Source organism: Hydra vulgaris, chromosome 02, assembly GCF_038396675.1.
Source record: "Hydra vulgaris chromosome 02, alternate assembly HydraT2T_AEP".
In the NCBI taxonomy this organism is placed as follows: Eukaryota; Metazoa; Cnidaria; class Hydrozoa; order Anthoathecata; family Hydridae; genus Hydra; species Hydra vulgaris.
In genome coordinates, this window is record NC_088921.1 from 24,196,098 (window position 1) to 24,216,871 (window position 20,774).

At 30.4% G+C, this 20,774-nt stretch overlaps 1 protein-coding gene across 2 annotated transcripts in view; it reads left to right on the forward strand.

Moving 5' to 3' along the window:
- Positions 1 to 20,774, forward strand: part of LOC100202892 (uncharacterized) — a 48,052-nt gene that overhangs the window by 15,460 nt on the left and 11,818 nt on the right. For both annotated transcript variants that reach the window (XM_065790358.1, XM_065790359.1), the window contains exon 5: positions 1,982 to 20,376. In XM_065790358.1, the coding sequence (XP_065646430.1) occupies positions 1,982 to 20,376 (18,395 nt within the window). The remainder of the gene's footprint in view (positions 1 to 1,981; positions 20,377 to 20,774) is intronic.

The following is a 20,774-nucleotide window of genomic DNA, read 5'->3' on the forward strand; positions in this document are numbered from 1 at the left end:
TAGTGTATAAAAAACATATAAAATGTTTTACTATTGTGTGATAACTACTCAATTGCCCGCCCACCCATTTTTAAGTAATTATCTATAAAATTATGAGTGGTTGAATCTTTTTAGCCATAACTGTAAGTTTAAAATTTTATAAGTAAAAAAATTAATAATAAGTTCAATCACAACAATCTGTTAAATATATTGCAGTTGTTGTTGCAGTTGTAGTTGTTAAATATATTGCAGTTGGTGTTGCAGTCGCAGTTGTTAAGTATATTGTACAATATCATTGTGGTAAACCTAAATCTCACAGTAATTCTTTTTTTTTTTCTTTTCAGAACAATTTCTCAGCAATAAGAAACAAATAAAAACGAATGGTCATTTTATTTAGTTAAAATATTTTATGTAAATATTATATTGGTTTCCTTTGTGTTAATAGTTTTATCATCATACTTTTTGTAGTTGTGCAAAATCAAACTCTTGAACATTTAAAGTGTCCTTAATATATAGTAAAAAAAGTTCTTCAAAAGTAGATCAACCTGGTAATTAAAAAAAACCAAAATTATTTAAAAGTTTTAAAAATTTGTTTTATAAAAAACAAGGAAAAAAAATATCTTCAATAACTTGTAACAACTTTTTTGATTTTAAAATCAAAATTTTTTATGAAAAAATATTAAAAACACCCTTTAAATGTTCAAAGGTCTTTATATAATATCTATTTATATAACATATATTAAACAGTTATAGTAAAACATGTAATACATGTTATATATATACATTTACATACATACATATATATATATATATATATATATATATATATATATATATATATATATATATATATATATATATATATATATATATATATATATATATATATATATATATATATATATATATATGTATATATATATATATATATATATATATATATATATATATATATATGTATATATTTATATATCTTTATAAATACAGTAAAACATGTAATACATGTTATTTATATAACATATATTGAATAGTTATAGGAAAACATGTAATACATGTTACATATATACATTTACATACATACATACATACATACATATATATATATATATATATATATATATATATATATATATATATATATATATATATATATATATATATATATATATATATATATATAGTAAAACATGTAATACATGTTGTATATATACATTTACATACATATATATATATATATATATATATATATATATGTATGTAAATATATATATATTATTTATATATATATATATATATATATATATATATATATATATAATATGTAAACATGTATATTTTTTAGATATAAATACACTACTGCCTATAATTATTCGAATGGAAGTTTTTTTCGATATAAGATATCAAAGTTTTAATTACTATTGGAAGAAAATTTATTATAATTATATGTTATCTTCCTATTTATTAGGTTTACAAAAATATAATATAGTATATTTTAGTAAACTAATTTTGTCATTATTCCCTATATTTTTACAATGTCACCTGGTGCATTCCAACCAAAACAGCCCCACACTTTAACACTACATCCGCCATGTTTTATAGTCAATATTAAACACTATTTTATTGTACATTCAACAATTTTTTTTGTTTACAGTCATTGATGGTCCATTTTTTATGTTTACAGTCATTGATGGTCCTTTTTTATGTTTACAGTCATTGATGGTCCATTTTTTATGTTGTTATGTAGTCCACTTTAGCATTTTTATCATTTTAATGATTTTTATCTCTAGCATTTTAATCAAAAACCTTTTATTTTTTTTAAATTGTTAAAAGTATTATAATAAAAATTGTCAAAAATATATTAATAAAAATAATGCAAAAATAAACATAAGAAGTAGTTAAATAAAAAATAGCATTTAAAAAAAATTAATTTCATTTGAATAATTATAAACTGTAGTGTAAATACACAAACATTTACAAACATGACTATATAAAATATTTTTAGATATGAATTTTTGGTGGTTGCAACTGATACTGCACTTTCAATGACTCAAAGTAGTCAAGCATGTGCATTGCTTACTATAGCAATTATTGATGTAAATGACAACAGACCAGTTATTACTTCAAGTTCAACTACAATATATTTGCCCATTTCAATCTCATTAAATGCATTTATTTTTGCTTTCACAGCTATTGATTTAGATTCTTCTTCAAATATTGTATTCCTATCAGCTGATCCTTCAAATGCTGCATGGACCTTTTTCAAATTAGACATGTATAGCGGAATTATTAATACAAAATCTCTTTTTGATTTGAATTCACAGATGGAATATAATTTAACTGTTATAGCAAGAGATTCCCCAACTTCATTTTATCTCCAATCTGAGCCAGTAACAATAACCATTAAAATTTTAACTGATGTCAATCATTTGCAATTTACTCTATTAAATTACCCCTTTTCTATTGATGAAAACATGCCATCTGGAAGTTCTGTTGGGAGTGTTGTAGCTTTTGGTTCGAGTTCTATAGAGTATTCCATAAGTGGCGGGATAGACAGTCTTAATACTTTTAGAATTGATAAAACATCTGGTTATATTAACTTGATTGCGTCCCCAGATTTCGAGTCACAATCCTCATATACGTTTAATGTAAAGGCTCATGACATGATGAATCAGAAATATGATGCTTTTTGTACGGTTACTGTGAAAGTCAATGATCTAAATGATATATGGCCTATTATAGACACTGTAACCTTAGGTAATATTTCTGAAAATGCTGGACCTGGACTAATAATTGCAGTAATTCATGTTAAAGATATGGACACTTCAACTATATCAGAAAGTGGTTTGACATTTTTTATAAGCCCTAATAATTTTCCAGTGAAAATAATTAAATCATATCAGCAAGCAGAAGCTACAATTTTAACAATTGGAGATTTTGATGCAGAGGATCCTAATCTTAACAGCAATAGATTTAATGTTACAGTTACAGATGCTGCCGGACATTCAAGTTATAAAGAGATAAGCTTTTTAGTTGTTGACCAGAATGATAATAGTCCAGTTTTTTCAAAACAGTTTTATAATTTTACTGTTTTTGAAAACTCTCCTGATAAAACAATTATTGCCAGTGTTGTTGCTGTAGACAATGATAAATCTGATATATACAAAACTATTAGATATTCATTCAGTGATCCTTTAGCAAATCCTAACATTATCATTGATCCCATTAGTGGAGTTATTTCAACAAATGGAGTAATAGATTTTGAGACAACGCCAAGGTATTATTTAAATGTTATTGCTACAGATAGCTTCACTCCAACAGTAAGAAAAACTTGTGCAATAGTTATTATTAATGTTGGCGATCAAAATGATAATGCACCAGTCTTTACTTCTGCCACAAATTTCAGTGTTTCAGAAAAAACTGTAATTGGAACTGTTGTTTTTATATTATCAGCGATAGATGCTGATGCCAACACAAAAATAACATTTTACTCTCAAATGGATTCTACTTTTAAAATCACTCCTCAAGGTTATGTGATTTTAGCAACTGAACTTGACTATGAACAGAACCAATCATATACATTTACAGTTGTGGCAACTGACAATATTCATAACACACCTCAGTTGATTACAGTTAATGTTATTAATGAAAATGATATCGGTCCAGTGTTCCCTAAAAATTTTTATGAAGCTTTCATAACTGAAAATAAACTTTCCATGAATAAACCATTTTTAATTGTTACTGCCATTGATGGCGATTTACCTCCATTTAATATTGTAACATATGAGCTGATTGATTTAGACAATTTGGGGTCTATGTTTCAATTTTATTTGTTAGACTCAAATGGAGGTATTTCTTATCAAGGAACATTTGATAGAGAAGTTAGAGAACTTTACAGATTTTTAGTCAAAGCAACAAACACCGGAAATCCTACTAGAAGTGCAATTACTTATGTTGAAGTTACAATATTAGATGAAAATGATTATCCTCCAATTGTGCCCTATCCATCTTATAACTTGACTGTATCTGAAAATACTCTTGTTAATCAATTAGTACTGCATATTGATGCAAAAGATCCAAATAAATGTGCTAATGGTTCCATTATGTTTTCATTTTCACCTGGAACTGATCCAACTGAGTCATTTAGAATTGATCCCAAGGAAGGTGATATATATGTTAAAAATAGTTTAAGTTATTCCAAACAAAATGTTTACCAGCTACTAGTCATTGTGAGAGGATGTTCAGTTACTCAGCCTCTCTACACATATGTAAATGTTTTCATTTATCTCAATGAAGAATTAGGCAGTTATCCAAGCACACTTTTAAGAATTAGTGTTAGTGAAAACACAGCCATAAATTCTGTTGTTTTGACCGCACAAAGCATGCAGGTATGGAATGTGAATAATAATCAGTTATTTTATGAAATTGTTTTCTCTGACAGTTCTGACAGCTCTGTGTTAAAAATAAATTATTTAACTGGGGAGGTTATGTTAATTCAACCATTAACTTATGAGATTAAAAATGAGTATATTTTTATAAGACGTGCTGTGTTTAACGGTGTAATCTACGGTGTTCAAACTGTGAATCTTAAGATTATTGATGAAAATAATAACAATCCTATCTTTGATTTACCTAACCAACCTATTACTGTTAGTGTTAATGAGCATTCTCAGATTGGATCATGCTTAACACTAGTTAATGCATCGGATGCTGATGCAAGAAGTCGTGGAAAATTAGTTTTCTCAATTAACCCCCCTGTTGCTGGGTTTATGATTATAAGTGTTAAAGATATGGGTGAGATATTTCTTGAAAAAGATTTGAATGCAGAAGAGAAAATGCTTTATCAACTTGTTTTGTCAGTAAGTGATTCTGAAGGTAGATCTAGCGTGATTTCTAAGATTGTAAATATTCAAGTTGTTGATATAAATGATGAACCTCCAACTTTTGCTCAGTCTGAGTATATATTTAATAAACTTGAGGGACCTTACCAGAATTCTTTTGTTGGCACAGTTACTGCTACAGACAAAGATGTCACACCAACAAATAAGGCTATTTCATATAAAATTGTTAACAATGATGCCAGCCAAGTATTTGGAATTGACACTTTAGGAAACATTTATTTGAAAAAGGAACTAGATCGAGAAATGGTATCTAAATATACTTTTATGGTTGAAGCTGCAAATATAATTAATGGTCAAAAGACTTTAGTTGGTACCTGTTTTGTCAATGTAATTGTTGATGATACCAATGATCATGTTCCTACATATAATGGGGATGTTAGCTTTAGTTTTTATGAAAATGTTCCTATTGGCTCAACACTTTTTATAATAAAAGCGGAAGATCTAGATTCAAATTCTGAATTAGTATATTCATTTGATTATATTGGTGCAATACGATCACCAATTTCAACAATTGGTTTAATCAACGTTGATCAAGTGTCTGGACGAGTTACTTTGCTTGATATTTTTGATTATGAAAAAGCTACAGAATACATTATGTCTGTAAATATATATGATAGAAATTCTCCACAAAATATTTTGAATGTAAAGTTTAACATTCACATCCTTGATGTAAATGATAACTCTCCTCGATTTAATGTACGCCCTCAAACTCAGCTTCAGTATTTCATTGGAGAAGATACACCTTTGAATTATACAATAGCTTTTCTATCAGCTACTGATAATGATTTTGGCTCAAAAATTAATTACAGTCTTGTAAATGTTTTTAACAACAACTTTGCAATTGATCAAAACACTGGCAGGCTTTACACAATTGGTTTATTTGATTACTTAGTTTCATCCCAATACTATTTACTTGTTGTTGCTTCAGATAATGGTTATCCTCAACTCTCAGATACAATACCTGTTGTAGTAAACATAATAGATTTGAATAACCACAATCCTGTTTTCACTCAAACAAATTATAATATAACCATTCTTCAAGGTACTCCTGCTGGTTTATCGATTGGGAAAGTCTCAGCCATTGATTTAGATTCTGGAATATATGGTCAAGTAAACTATTTCTTTAAATCTGGAAGGAATGACATGTTTACAATTGATCAGCGAACTGGCGATATATTTACTTTAGGTCAGGTAACCATCACCTCAAATTTAATAGACAGGTATGAAATCCTTGTTGGATCTCAAGACTCAGATCCTGTGAGTCCAAGGTCATCTCAAGATGTCAAAATTATTGTTAATGCTATAAAGATTAATGTAGAAGTTGCGCAGCCAATGTTTTATCAGCCATATTTAGAGATATATGTCAGAGAAGATCAACCACTTGGGGTGGTTGCTAACACTTTAGCCATAGTACCTGGTGGATTAGTTAACTATTCTATTGTCATAGATGGTTCACAGGCAAGATTGGGTGTATCTAAATTCTCGGTAGATATGCAAGGAAAAATCTCTTTAAACTCCTTCTTAGATTATGAGCAAACTCAATTTATCTCATTTTCCATTAAAGCTCAGGTGATTGGAAGTAATATTTTTGGAACACAAAATGTTTTGGTAATTGTACAAGATGTTGATGATAATATTCCTGTTTTTGCAGAGCCCCAGCAGCAAACGGTAACCATACCAAGTTTAGTAAACATAGGAATAATTGCATTTGTAAAAGCTAATGATACTGACTCAGTAAATAAGGGAAAGTTGAAATTTTCTTTAATCAACGACTATGGCAAAACATTCTCTATAATTAGTGTCAATGATGTTGGATTAGTAATATTAAATCGTATATTGATTGGAGAACCAAATTATTTGCTTGAAGTACAGGTACAAGATCCTGCTGGCCACACAGCTGCACAAACTAATTTTATTAAAGTTTTTGTCAATTCTGGACAAGTTCATGTGTTTCAGTTTACAAAAACCCTGTATAATTTTTTTATTCCAGAATATTTTGAAACTGGATATAATGTTGGGTACGTTTCAGTATTTATTTCTGACTTGGTTACATCTTTATTATCTAGTAACACAGGAGTTACCTCTAACATTGAATATTCAATTGTTCCAGCAGGCAGTGCAGAATATATTTTTAATGTCCTAAATAATGGTTCCATTTTTTCTAAAATTCCATACAATAGTAAAACACCTTACCTATTTTCAGTACAAGCTAATATAAGTGCACTAGGTTTAACAGCAGTAACCTGGGTTTATGTTAGTATTTTGCCTCAAAATAAGAATCCCATATTTTTTTCATATAATAAATACACTCTCACTGAGGATTTTCCTACTGAAACTGTTATATTTAAAGTAGTTGCTATAGATGATAGCTCTGATGTTGTGTATTCGATAGATCAATGCACAGGAGATTTGATGCTGAGTATTAATTCATCAACAGGTGAGGTAGTTTACAAAAGTGGTTTAAACTTTGCAAAAGCCATAACTCACACATGTCAAATAAGAGCTCAAGACCAAACAATGTTATTTGCAACTCAAATGGTAACCATTGATGTGGTAAATGTAAATAAATACAATCCAATATTTGTACCAAAATTTACTGGAAAAAAGTATTATAACTCAAGTATAATAGAAAACTCTGTTGCTATTCAGCCTGTAGTGACAGTATTAGCTACAGACCAAGACTCTGGTGTTTTTGGTACAGTTCAATACAGTATTGTAAATGCATTAAGTTCTATGCCATTTTTCGTCAATCCTATAACTGGTTCTGTTTTTACAACTGCAGTACTTGACTATGAGAGTGTTAAGAGTTATGAGGTTTTGATAATGGCTGCTGATGGAGGATCGCCACCTAGGACAGATGTTATATCTGTACTGGTTAGTGTTATAGACATTAATGATAATTTCCCTATATTTGACTCTTTAAGTTACACAGCAACTGTATTTTCAAATACTCTGGTTCCAGCAATAATACTCCTTGTACATGCCACCGATAATGATATTGGAAATTTATATATCTCATATGCTTTGGCTTCTGGAAGCAATAATAAGTTTTCAATTGATGAAAAAACTGGTTTAGTATCATTAATTGGAGCTTTAGACTATAATGATATTTCACAGAGGTATTTTGAAATTGTAGTTACAGCAACAGACTATCAAATTGGGTATCCAAGCAAAACATCAGCAGCCATTATTAAAATCAATGTTATTGAAGGTAAAAACAGTCAAATAAGATTTGTTGAATCATATAAGTTCATTGAGTTGCTCAAAAACCAATCAGTAAATGTTGTTCTATTTACTACTCAAGTAGCCCCATCAAATATTAACATTTCGTTTAGTATTGTTCAAGGAAGTGACAATAATAATTTTCCATTTTTGATTGATTCAAGTGGATCTGTTTATTTAAATCAATCACTAGGATCTGTGTTTCAAACTGAATTTGCATTTTTTATTAAAGCAGTAAGGGTTTCAGATCAATCCTTCTCTTTTCAGAGTATCATTGTAACTGTATTAAATTCAGATGATGAAAAACCTGTATTTGGACAACCTTTAATTCGTGTGTTAAATCTTAATACATTGTATACTGTAGGACAAGCTGTATCTTTTGTTACAGTTGCAGACAATGATTCTTTAGATTTTGTGTACAGCATAACACCAGATAATGTTCCTTTCAAAATTGCAAATAATGGCTATGTTGGAATACTTTATATTTCGGAGATGTTAGTGCCAAACAGTTATACATTTAATGTATCAGTTTCAGATGTTGATGTGACAGGAAAATTAAAGAACAAAGCTGAAAATGATATTTTGTATAATATTATCGTTAGTTCGGTTTCCAATGGTTTAGTTACGTTTAGCCAATCTATTTATATCTTTAATGTAAAAGAAGAAGACAGCGCACCTAAAACAATCGGAAGTGTTTATACAGATTCTGTTAGTCCTGTTAAATTTAGTTTACTTGAATTGTATCTTTCAGATATCTTTTATGTTGATGCTAAAACTGGTGCCATTACAGTACTTAAGAGTCTAGACTATGAGTCTACTAAACAGTTTATCTTTACTATCTCTGCAACAAATGAAAATGGATATAGTGCTTCAACAATTGTGAATGTTGTAGTAGTTGATGTAAATGATAACAAGCCATTATTTAAAGGTCCATCAGTATACAATGCTTTTGAAAACACTGAGTTAGGTTCATTGTTGTTTACTGTTTTTGCTACAGATCAAGATAGTGGAAATAACAGTATGTTGATCTTTTCCTTAGAAACCAATGTGCCACAGATTCAAGTGAACCCATACTCTGGAGATGTTGTTTTAGTTAAGAAATTAGATTATGAAAATAGCAATAAAATTGTTTTTAATATTTCAGTAAGTGACCAAGGTATTCCACAACAAACTTCGAAACAGTTGTTCACACTACTTATTGGTAATTTAAATGATCATAATCCAGTTTTTTATTCTCCTGAAGATATTATTATTTCATTGCGAGAAGATAATAGTATTTATAGTAATGTTGCCAATGCTACTGCTACAGATCTTGATGCTGGTATTTTTGGACAAGTTTTTTATTCATTATTCAGTACCACACCAATGCTACCATTTACTATATTACCAACAGGTATTATAAAACAAAATTCAACTCTTGATTATGAAAAAAGTAAATCGTACAATTTTTTTGTACAGGCTAGTGATGGCGGATCTCCACCTAGAATTGCAGTAAAAGCTGTCTCTATAAACATTATTAATGTTAATGACAATATCCCTTTCTTCTCACAGCTTTTTTATTCGATTGCAATATCAGATCAAACACCTACTGGAACTGTTTTTCTTCAAGTTACTGCTCATGACTACGACAATGGCAATATAAATTATACATTAGTTAGGGGTGGAAGCAATAGCTTTGGTATTGATGTTCAGAGTGGCAGCCTTTTTGTGGCATCTACATTAAATGCAAATCTTAACAGTTATTATGAACTTTTAGTAAATGCTAGTGATGGAGGCCCAAATATGGCTAGTGTAAAAGTATATATAAATGTCACATCTACCAATCAACCTCATTTTGCAACCTTTGTGCAGTATATTTCATTATATGAAAACATTGTTCCTCAAATCATTGGGCGATCACTTGTTGTAAACACAAACACCGTTACATATTCTTTAGAGTACACAGATGCTGGTTCTAAGTTTTCAATAGACTCTGTTTCTGGTTATATATATCTGATTGGAACATTAGATTATGAGATGCAGAAGGAGTATGTTCTAACAGTATCTGCAGCAAATGATTTTTATAGTGGATACCAGCTTGTGCGGATTATTGTCATGGATGTAAATGATAACAAACCATACCTGACACCAGCTACACAAACTGTCACAATAAGTGAAGCTACTCTTACATCCCAACCTTTTGCTTTTTTAAGAGCTTTTGATGCTGATTCAGTTAATAAAAATAACTTATCTATTTCAATTTCAAGTCAGTTTGATGCATTTCACTTAGATTTTGACAATCAATTGCTGGCATATTTATATGTTAAAAAGGATTTGTTTTTGATAGCTCAATCTCAATATACCATTAACTTGATTATCAGTGATGGGCTTTTTGCAACAAATGCTTCAGTTTTTGTCTACGTTATTCCTGTTGGACAAATAATGAATGATCTTCAGTTTCAATCCTTTTTCTACACATATCAAGTTTCAGAGTTAAAAAAGCCTTATGAGATCTTTGGCACAGTTTTGGCCACTTTCAACCAAAATAATCCGCTTCCAATATCCTATACGATTTTTGAGACCGATTTACCTTTTATTATTGATTCAAAAACCGGTGAATTAAGTTTAAAAACTGCTTTAGATTACGAGCAAACAGAGATCTATATTTTTCATGTTGTTGCCAGTGCTCAAGATTCTAATCGATCTTTTGTGGCTTACTCATCTGTTGTGGTAAATGTGTTAAATGCAAACGACAATGGACCAGTTTTTGACCAACCATTATATGTTCAAGTGGTTGCAGAAAACTATCTTGTTGGTACAACAATACTTCAGGTACATGCTACTGATAAAGATGTTGGTGTGAATGGATTAATGACATACAGTTTAAATGTTTCTGGTTTGAACCCTTTTTATATTGACCCAAATACTGGTGTAGTAATGCTTTCAAAGCCTTTGGACTTTGAAGGTAGAAAATCATATAATATTACATTATATGCCACAGATAAACAACATGTTGGTACTGCACAACTACAAGTCCTTGTGTTGGATTCAAATGATAATGCACCAATATTTCAAAAATCATTTCAAACATTTGTTGTGCCAGAGCAAAAGTCCAATGTTTTAATAGGGTGTATTGTAGCTTCAGATTATGATGCCACTACGTTGAATAACCAAATAACATACAATCTTTTGTCTGCTGGTTCTGATTATAACAATGTTTTTTCTGTAAATAAATCTGGCTGCATTATTTCATCTGCAAAACTTGACCGCGAGATACAAGATAAGTATCACCTTACTATGGTGGCAAGGGACAATGGTGTGCCTAGCCTTTCTGGGTATACTGAAATTGTAGTTTTTGTTTATGATGTTAATGATAATACTCCCAAGCTTGCTCATTCTGTTTATGATTTACAAATATCAAATTTAATTCCAACTGGTACCTTGTTGATATCCCTTCAAGCAACCGATGAAGATTTAGGTGTTAATAGCAAAATAAGCTACTCTATTATTAGTGGAAATATTGGTTCTGTGTTTTCATTATTGTCAAATGGCGATGTTAAAACACAGTCAAGTATGATGAATACTAATATAACATTTTACCAGCTTATTATAAAAGTTGAAGATCAGGGAAGTCCGGCTTTATCATCAATTGTAACACTCAATATTGCAGTTATTGGTTTAAACATTTTCATGCCACAGTTCGATAGAAATGTTTATGAAGTCAGTGTAAATGAAAATTTTTTAGGCAATATTTTTCAAGTTAATGCATCTATTGATCCCTCTATCAACTTAACAGTGCATTATGCAATCATGGAAACATCTTTATTAGGAAAAAACAAATTATCTATTGATGACGCAGGTCTCATCAGTATTCAGAGAGCTTTTGATTATGAAAGTGCACCCACATACATCTTTATAGTGAGAGCATTTACAGTTATTCATCCTGAAGTTTTCACGTCAGTAGTATTTCGTTTGTCTGTAAATAATACAAATGATAATAGTCCAGTATTTGAAAGACTCTCATTTACAGTATCTGTTGCCCGACAATCTAAAGTTGGTACTATTATTTCTACAGTGTATGCATATGATGCTGATGAGAATGCTAACAGCTCAATAACTTATAGTTTTCAACCTAACCAAATGGATAAAGATTTATTTGGAATTGACTTGAATTCAGGAGATGTAATATTGTTGCGTGAAATACAATTTAAAGACATAAAAGTTTATACTTTGAAAGTATTTGCATTTGATTCATTTGGAAAAGTGTCAAATCTGCCTGCAACATTGGTTGTCAAGATATATCCAGACAATATGTTTAAACCAACTTTTTCTGCATCACCGCTATATTATATTGTCAGTGAAGGTGCACCATTATCCACTGTTGTTGGAAGTGTTGTTGCTGTAGATAATGATGTTAATTTACCTTCATTCGCTATTCTTGAAAGACCTGAGGCAGAAAACTATGGCAGCATATTTTATTCCATTTTGTCTTCTTCTGGTAGCATTCCCTTCTCAATAAGTAGCTTTGGAGTTCTTTCAGTTAGTGGACCATTAGATAGAGAAACTAAATCAATATATGATATGTATGTTCAAGCAATTGACGGAGGAAATCCTGGATTGAGTTCTGTAAAGCTTGTCACTGTTTTAATCACTGATATAAACGAAAGACCAGTATTTGTTAAGCAAAACTACAGCATTGAAGTCATGGAATCAATCCCTCTTGGTTTCTCAATACTTGCAGTTTCTGCTAAAGATTCAGACACATTTTCAAATGGAGTAGTAAACTATGCCATAGTTTCAGGTAATGAAGATTCACGTTTCCAAATTGGTACAACTACTGGCATAATATCTTCTTATGATTATTTAAATTTTGATAAACAGCAATACTATGTGTTAGAAATAAAAGCAACAGATCAAGGTACACAGCAATTAACATCTGCATTGAATGCTTTTGTTAGAGTTAAGGTACTCAAAGATCCCATGGTATGGCAGTACCCATTCTTTAGTGTTTCTCACTATGAGTTTATTGTTGAAGAAAATACTACAAAAGCACTTGGTAAAATCATTGCCACTGGATTACAATCTGTATCTTACAGAATACTAAACACTAATGACTATGCATTATTTACTATTGACAACACTACAGGTTTATTAGTTATTATTAACTCAGATTATGAAACAAAAACAGAACTAAATATCTATGTAGAGAGTTATTTTACTTTTAATCCAAATTTGACCTCTGTCATTAATGTTCTTGTTACTGTTTTGGATGTAAATGACAATGCTCCGATATTTATTCAACCAGAACTTAATGTTACAATTAGTGGATATACACTTGTTGGTGATATTGTTGCTGTTTTTAATGCCTATGATGCTGATTCTACAACAAACGGAAATGTAGATTTTGGGTTATCACAGTCTGATATATTTTCCATTAGTACGCTGGACAAGAACACTGGTGTTATTAAGCTTAATCAAAAACTGAACGAATCAAAAAAGGTGTACAATCTTGTGGTGAGTTTGTCAGATATGGGAATTCCAAAGCTTTATGCTCCAGATATCAATTTTACTGTTTTTGTTACAGATGAATACACCAATTCTCTAATGTCATTACCACCAGGTTTTATTACTATTAATCAGAGTACCTCTATTGGTTCAAGTATATACACTCTGAAAATTCAAAACTTTAGTTATGGTCAAAATCCTTTATTTGAACTATTTAGCGTATTTGGTGGACTTATAAACCCATTTAATCTGAGTGCCACAGGTGTGATTAAACTTGTTAGAGAGCTTGAGCCTGTTGATAAATATATATTATTCATAACTATAAAAGATCAATCAAACCCTTCTTTCCTAGCAACTCTTACTTTTACAATTAACATTTCACCTAGTGTAATTTTTAGTCCATACTTCGATCCCAGTTATTACAGCGTTGTTGTAAGAGAGGATGTTCGAATAGGTGCTGTCATAAAAAAACTTTTTGTTGTTGACCCAAATCCATTTGTTAGTTTGTTTTTCCAAATTGTATCAGGAAACATTGGAGCTGTTTTTTCAGTTAATAGTATTGGGCAAATTGTTGTTCAGAAAGCCTTAGATGCTGAGAAAATTACCCACTATTCACTGTATGTAAGTGTAGCTGATAGTTATGGTCCAGGTGAAACATATGCAATTGTAAATATCTTTGTTACAGATGTTAATGATAATGCCCCAATATTCTTAAACAGCAGTTATTACGTGCAAGTTAGAGAGGATATGTTAGTTAATACAACTATTGAGACCTTTTTAGCAATAGATCCAGATGTTAGTTCAAATGGTTTGATACAATACAAAGTTGTTGATGCATCAGATACATTTGGAATGTTTTTGAATGGCACTTTGTTTTTGAAAAAGTCTTTACATTGGTATTTTCAAAGAAACTACACTATAATGATTGTTGCTAATGATGGTGGTTTTCCTCCAAAGTATACTTCATCACTTGTTTTTATCAGTGTAGTTAATGTCAATTCTCCACCATCATTTGATGTGCCATTTTATTCTTTGAACATACTAGACACAATTAAAGTTGGATCTAGTCTTCTTTATATTGAAGTCACCGATAACGATGAAGGCAACAATGGAAATATTTTTTTAAATATTTCCAAAGATGTTGAGTCTGTTTTTGGATTTGTTGGGAGAGTTTTAGTCTTGAAGAGTGCCTTGAACTATTCCCTAACCTCTAAATATGCATTCACAATAGATGCCAAAGATGGAGGTATTCCTCCTTTGCAGGCAATACCTAATGCTATAGTAAACTTAACTATTTATGGTGTATCCTCCCTTCAGCCTCACTTTTTACTTAGCATGTATAAGGTTATGGATTTAATGGAAAAAATTTTGTATGATACACCAATTCTAACTGTTTCTGCCTTTATAAATGATAGTAAGAATCTGGGTATACTTTACATTCTAGATGGGAATGACTCTCAATATTTTACAATTAACAATAATGGAAGCATCTTCAGTAAAATTGTTTTTGATTATAAAAATCAATCTTCTTATATATTTGAAGTTATTGCTCAAAATAGTGCAAATCTAAGTTATTTTGATAGAGCTGTTGTTAAATTATCTATCAAAGAAACAAATGACAACGCTCCAGTGTTATTACCTTTAATGTATAATTTCAATGTTAGCAAAAGATCACCTGTTGGTACAATAATAGGCAGAATGAATGCAACAGATCAAGATAACACAAACAATAAACTAGTTTATTCCCTTTTTAATACAACAAATAACTTGTTTATATTGATTGGAGACCTACTTGTTGTTAATGCACCATTAGACTCAAGTTTACTAACTGATTATCAATTTTATGTTTATGCTACTGATGCTGGAGTTCCTCCACTAAACTCTGCTCTTGGAAATATAATGATTCACCTTTTTACCCCATTTTCTGGTTTACCCCCAGTCTTTGAGAGCAATCTGTACATAGTAAATGTTTTTAACAATATTACTACTGATGATACAATTCTAAATGTCAAAGTCCAAATTGATCAGAGCACTGATAATGCAATCAGTTATTCACTAGACTCATCCACTGATGCGCTAAGCTTTAAAATTGGCAGCATAACTGGTGACATTAGTTTAAAACCAGGTTTCAGATTTTCAAATCTTTTAAGGAGTACATTTGCTTTTTATGCAATAGCTACAGATCTTTCAGGCTTTTCAGATAAAACCTTTGTTATAATTAACATAATAGACTCTTCTGGCATCGACCATACTAGACCTGTTTTCATACAAGAGGAATATATGACATCAATATCAGAGAGTATATCGATCGGTAGCACTGTTGTAACTGTACAAGCAATAGACATTGATAGTGTTATGCTAACATATTCAATTTTGTCGGGAAACAATTTAAATTCATTTTATATAACATCTAATGGAGCAGTTATTGTTAATAACTACCTTGATATTTCTACAAGTGGTGTCAATTGCTATGTGCTGAAAGTGTCAGCTAAAGATGAGTTGAATAAGACATCTGTCAAGAGTGCGGTAGTAACAATAAACATAGTACCTTCTAATCAGACTGTTAATCACTTGTTTTTTGAGAATTCTACTTATTTGTTTTCTATTTCTGAAAATACAAGTATGCAAAAAATTGGTTCTGTTATGGCACAAATATCTAATGGTAAACAAGAATATGTTCAGTACAAAGTGTTGGGTTTGAATACTCTTTTTGAAATGAAAGGTGCAGATCTTTGGTCTATGCAAGTATTTGATCGAGAACAGATAGATAGATATGTTTTTCAAATCTTTGCTTACTCAAACATCAGCAGTTTTGATAAAGCTGTAGTCATTGTTGATATCTTAGATGTAAATGATAATGTTCCTGTGTTCCGTGATACTCCTTTAACAAGCATAATCTTATCAGAGTTTTCACAAGTTTCCTCAGTTATTGCTACTATCAAAGCCACAGATGATGATATCGGTGTAAATGGTGAGGTAGACTATGAGCTTTCCGCAAATGACTTTTTTTCCATTGATAAGTATGGTCAAATTATTCTTAATAAATCCTTCACGCATGACACTCCTGATATAATCAATATTACAGTCATAGCAAGTAATCCAAATTCTCTTAATCAAAGCTCTATGTTACTCATCGCTTATGTGATTAAAGAGCAAGTTCCTCAGTTTAAGAATACAACTTATTATATTTCTTTAAGTGAAACGAATAACTCTGCAATTATTTTTACATTAACAGCTTTATCACCTGAAATTGTAGACTATACAATGAATCCTGGTCGTGATAATAGTGTCTTTGAAATAACTCCAAGTGGACAATTAAAAAATATTCTGCCCATTGATTATGAATTAAATAAATATTTTGACTTATGTGTGCAGGCACATGGTCATTCAATAATTATGTCCTCAGTTAGTATTCATATTGATGTGCTCGATATCAACGATAATGCTCCTGTTGCAGAGAAATCCTATTATGAAGTTAATGTTTCTGAGACTTCATTGCTAAATACACAAATTGTTACCATCTTTTCTAATGATTTAGACAGCGGAAGTAATGGAGAGTTGACTTATGAAATAAAAGATGGTAATATCAATAACATTTTTTCAATAAATAATGAAGGTGTCATTTCATTAACAAACTTTTTGGACTCTATGATTAATCCTATGTATTTGCTTAAAGTTATGATATATGACAATGGAGTACCTAGGCTAAATACAACAGTACAAGTGAAAGTTAACATTGTTAAGTTTGAAGATGGTCTTTTTGAACTATTTGCTTCTGATAACAATGTAACTGTCAATGAAAGTACTAGCAAGCAGTATATCACTAATGTGTTTGTAAAGAATTCAACAGGTCTATCCATAATGTACTCATTGATTGACTACAGTGATGTTTTTACTATAAACGAAACAGGACAAATATGGAGTAAAAGCGGTCTCAGTTATACAACACAATCCAAGTATGTAGTTGTAGTCATGGCTGTTGCAAATGATAGGAGCAGTTATATCCAAATCATAGTTAATATTCATAGCATTAATCATAAACCATCCATTATTAAAATCTTACCATTTTCTGTTTCTCAAAAAGCACCAATTAATACCTTGGTGGCGCATGTTATTGCTCAAGATCTTGATTCCCCTTTGTCTCCAAACGGGAAACTTAATTTTTCCATAATTACAGGAAACGATAATAACATTTTTAAAATCAACGAGTATGGATATGTTTCAACACAAAAGTTGTTAACCATTCCGCAAATGTACAACCTTTCAATAGTTGTTTCTGATAATGGAACCCCAAAGTTGAGCTCAGACATCAGTAATTACACAATAAATGTTTTAAACGGTGGTCTGATTTTTAGCAATTCAAGTTACTCGTATACATTTAAAGAGAAATTAGATTATACTATATCTGACATTGTAGCTACAGATCCTGACAATGGCGGAGAAATAGCTTATTCTATTGAACCTAAAGAGGCAAAGGATTGGTTTGTAGTTGGGCCTAATAACACAATTCATAACCAAAAAGTATTGGACTACAAAGTTTGGCGAGAATTTTCTTTTGTTGTTGTAGCATTCAATAGTTTTTATGAAGCTAAAGCAATAGTTACAATATTGCTGACAAGTGACACTCCAGTATTTAATCCTACAAACTACGAGGTAATGATTCCTATTAATACCACTGTAGGGACTAATATCACTGTAGTGAATGCAACTGTTTCAGACAAAAATGCAAAATTTGTTTTTACTTTAATTGATAGTACAAACACATTCTCAATTGACAACTTTGGGAATATTTATACCATAAATACCCTTAGTTATAGAATCAGTAAATACAATTTGAATGTAAATGTTTCAGTTAATGGAATAAGTTCCCTATCCCAAGCTCTTGTGGTTGTAAATGTTGAGTTTTTTACTGTCAAATTTGATCAATGTCTCTATGAATTTACACAACAATTAAACAGCGCAAATACAACCCTTGGAACAGTGAGTGCTACCTCTAAAGTTGCAATATCTTATTCTATTATTGGGTACGAGGATCAATTTACTATAGATCAGAATAGCGGAAAAATTACAATTACTAAAAATTTTTACCAGAGGATTTATGTTTTTAAAATCAATGCATCTACTACATTTGGTAATGATTTTGCTGTTGTAATAGTTACCGTATCTGGTTGCGACAACATTCCTGTATTTGTTGATAATAGTGAAGTAATTTTATATGCCCCTTTACTAGCTAGAACTGTGGTTAAAACAGTTAAGGCTGTTGGTTCAAGTCAATTAAATTCATATACAAATTCAGAGATTAACTATTCTATATTAAATTTAAATAAAAGTATTTTTGAGATTGGTTCTCAAAGCGGACAAATTTATCTAACAGAGAGCATAATAACGAGTATGAAATATCAATTGACCATATCAGCAAATAATAGTTGTTCTAATACAACCACTAATATTACCATAACTTTGCTTAATGTTCAAACCAATAATACATGTTTTAATACATCCATTTGTGTAGTAACAGTTTCTGAAAATGAAAACTTAACTTTTAAAATAAAAATCTCAGACCTTTATCAAAATCCTGTTTACTCACTCATTCAATATTCAAATACATTTTCTATTGATGAAAATGGCTTGATAACTAACAATACTAAATTTGACTATGAATCCCAAAATGTTTATTCTTTTATAGTGATGATTCAATATAACTCAAATGTGAATTCAAATGTCAGTTATTTACCAGTGGAAATAATAGTAACTGACATTAATGATAATGCTCCCATTTTTGAAGAATGTAATTACAATCAAACATTTTTTTTTAAACCTGAAGCTGGTACCACTTTGGTGAAAGTTTTGGCAATGGATGCTGATTCTGGTATAAACGGTAAAGTTACTTACAGTGTAGCTGACAGTAATCTACCATTCTCAATAAATGCTACAACCGGTGTAATAACAGCAACAGCTGTAATAAATATATCGTACACATTTATTGTGATTGCTAAAGATTCAGGTAATTCACCACATCAAACACTCTTACCAATTCAAATAATTATAAACCTTCCCCCCATTTGCAATTCGCAAAAGCAAATTAGCGTTAATGAATCAATTAATGTTGGTACTTTTATTGTGAATATGGCAGCCACAAGTCAAAATCTTAATGAAACACTTAAGTATTCTATTATTGGCAACAATAATTTTAGCATAGATAATGCGGGTAGCATTAGTACACAAGTGTTGCTTGATTATATGAATGTCAAACAATATTACTTAATTGTTGAAGTTGCAAATTCTCAAAATCAAACACGTACTTGTGATACAACATTAATAGTCAATGTTCTCAATGAGCCAAATCTTCCTCCCCAGTTTGATAACACTCCAATTGAGATTACTTTACCAATCAATTGGCCAGTTAATGTAGAAATCATAGTTATTAATGCATCAAATCCAGAAAATCTTGCACCTATAAAGTACATGTTGGATAATAGCTCAACATTTAGTATTGATAGTAATACCGGCTCCTTGACATTAAATCAGCCATTAACAACTGCTCCTACCGTGCAAACTCATACCGTTACAGTTGTTGCCCAAATTCAAACTTCAATTGTTTTAAAAGCAAATAAAACAATAAAAGTAGTATTTACTGGTTCAAGTTTTGATTCAATTAATGTTGAAGCTTTTGTTGCTCCAAATGCAGAATATATCAATGTTAATGTGGATTTGGATGATTTTTTCAGTAATCAGACATGGAAGCAATTTAAAACACTAAATGTCTATGTTCAAAAGTTTAAACAAGGAATTTGTGAGTGTTTGAAATGTTTGTTTGTATTTTTTGTGTTATTTGTTTATGTTTTGTAAAATCTTGCGCAGTAACACTTGTCAGTGTTTTTTGCTTTTAAAGTTATTATTTTTTGTTTTTGGTATCTGTGTTTTGTAGCATTTTGGAGTTTTTTTTATTAACAACTGTTAATATGGTTGTGAATTTGTTTTTGTGGAACATTTGCAAGTGTTTTATTGTGAAACACTTGTGTAAATGTTTTGTTGTAGAACATTTGTAAGTGTTTAATGTAAACAACTTGTGTAATTTTTTTATTGTAAAACACTTGTGTAAGTGTTTTATTGTAGAATATTTGTAAGTGTTTTATTGTAGAACTTTTGTAAGTGTTTTATTGTAGAACATTTGTAAGTGTTTTGTTGTAG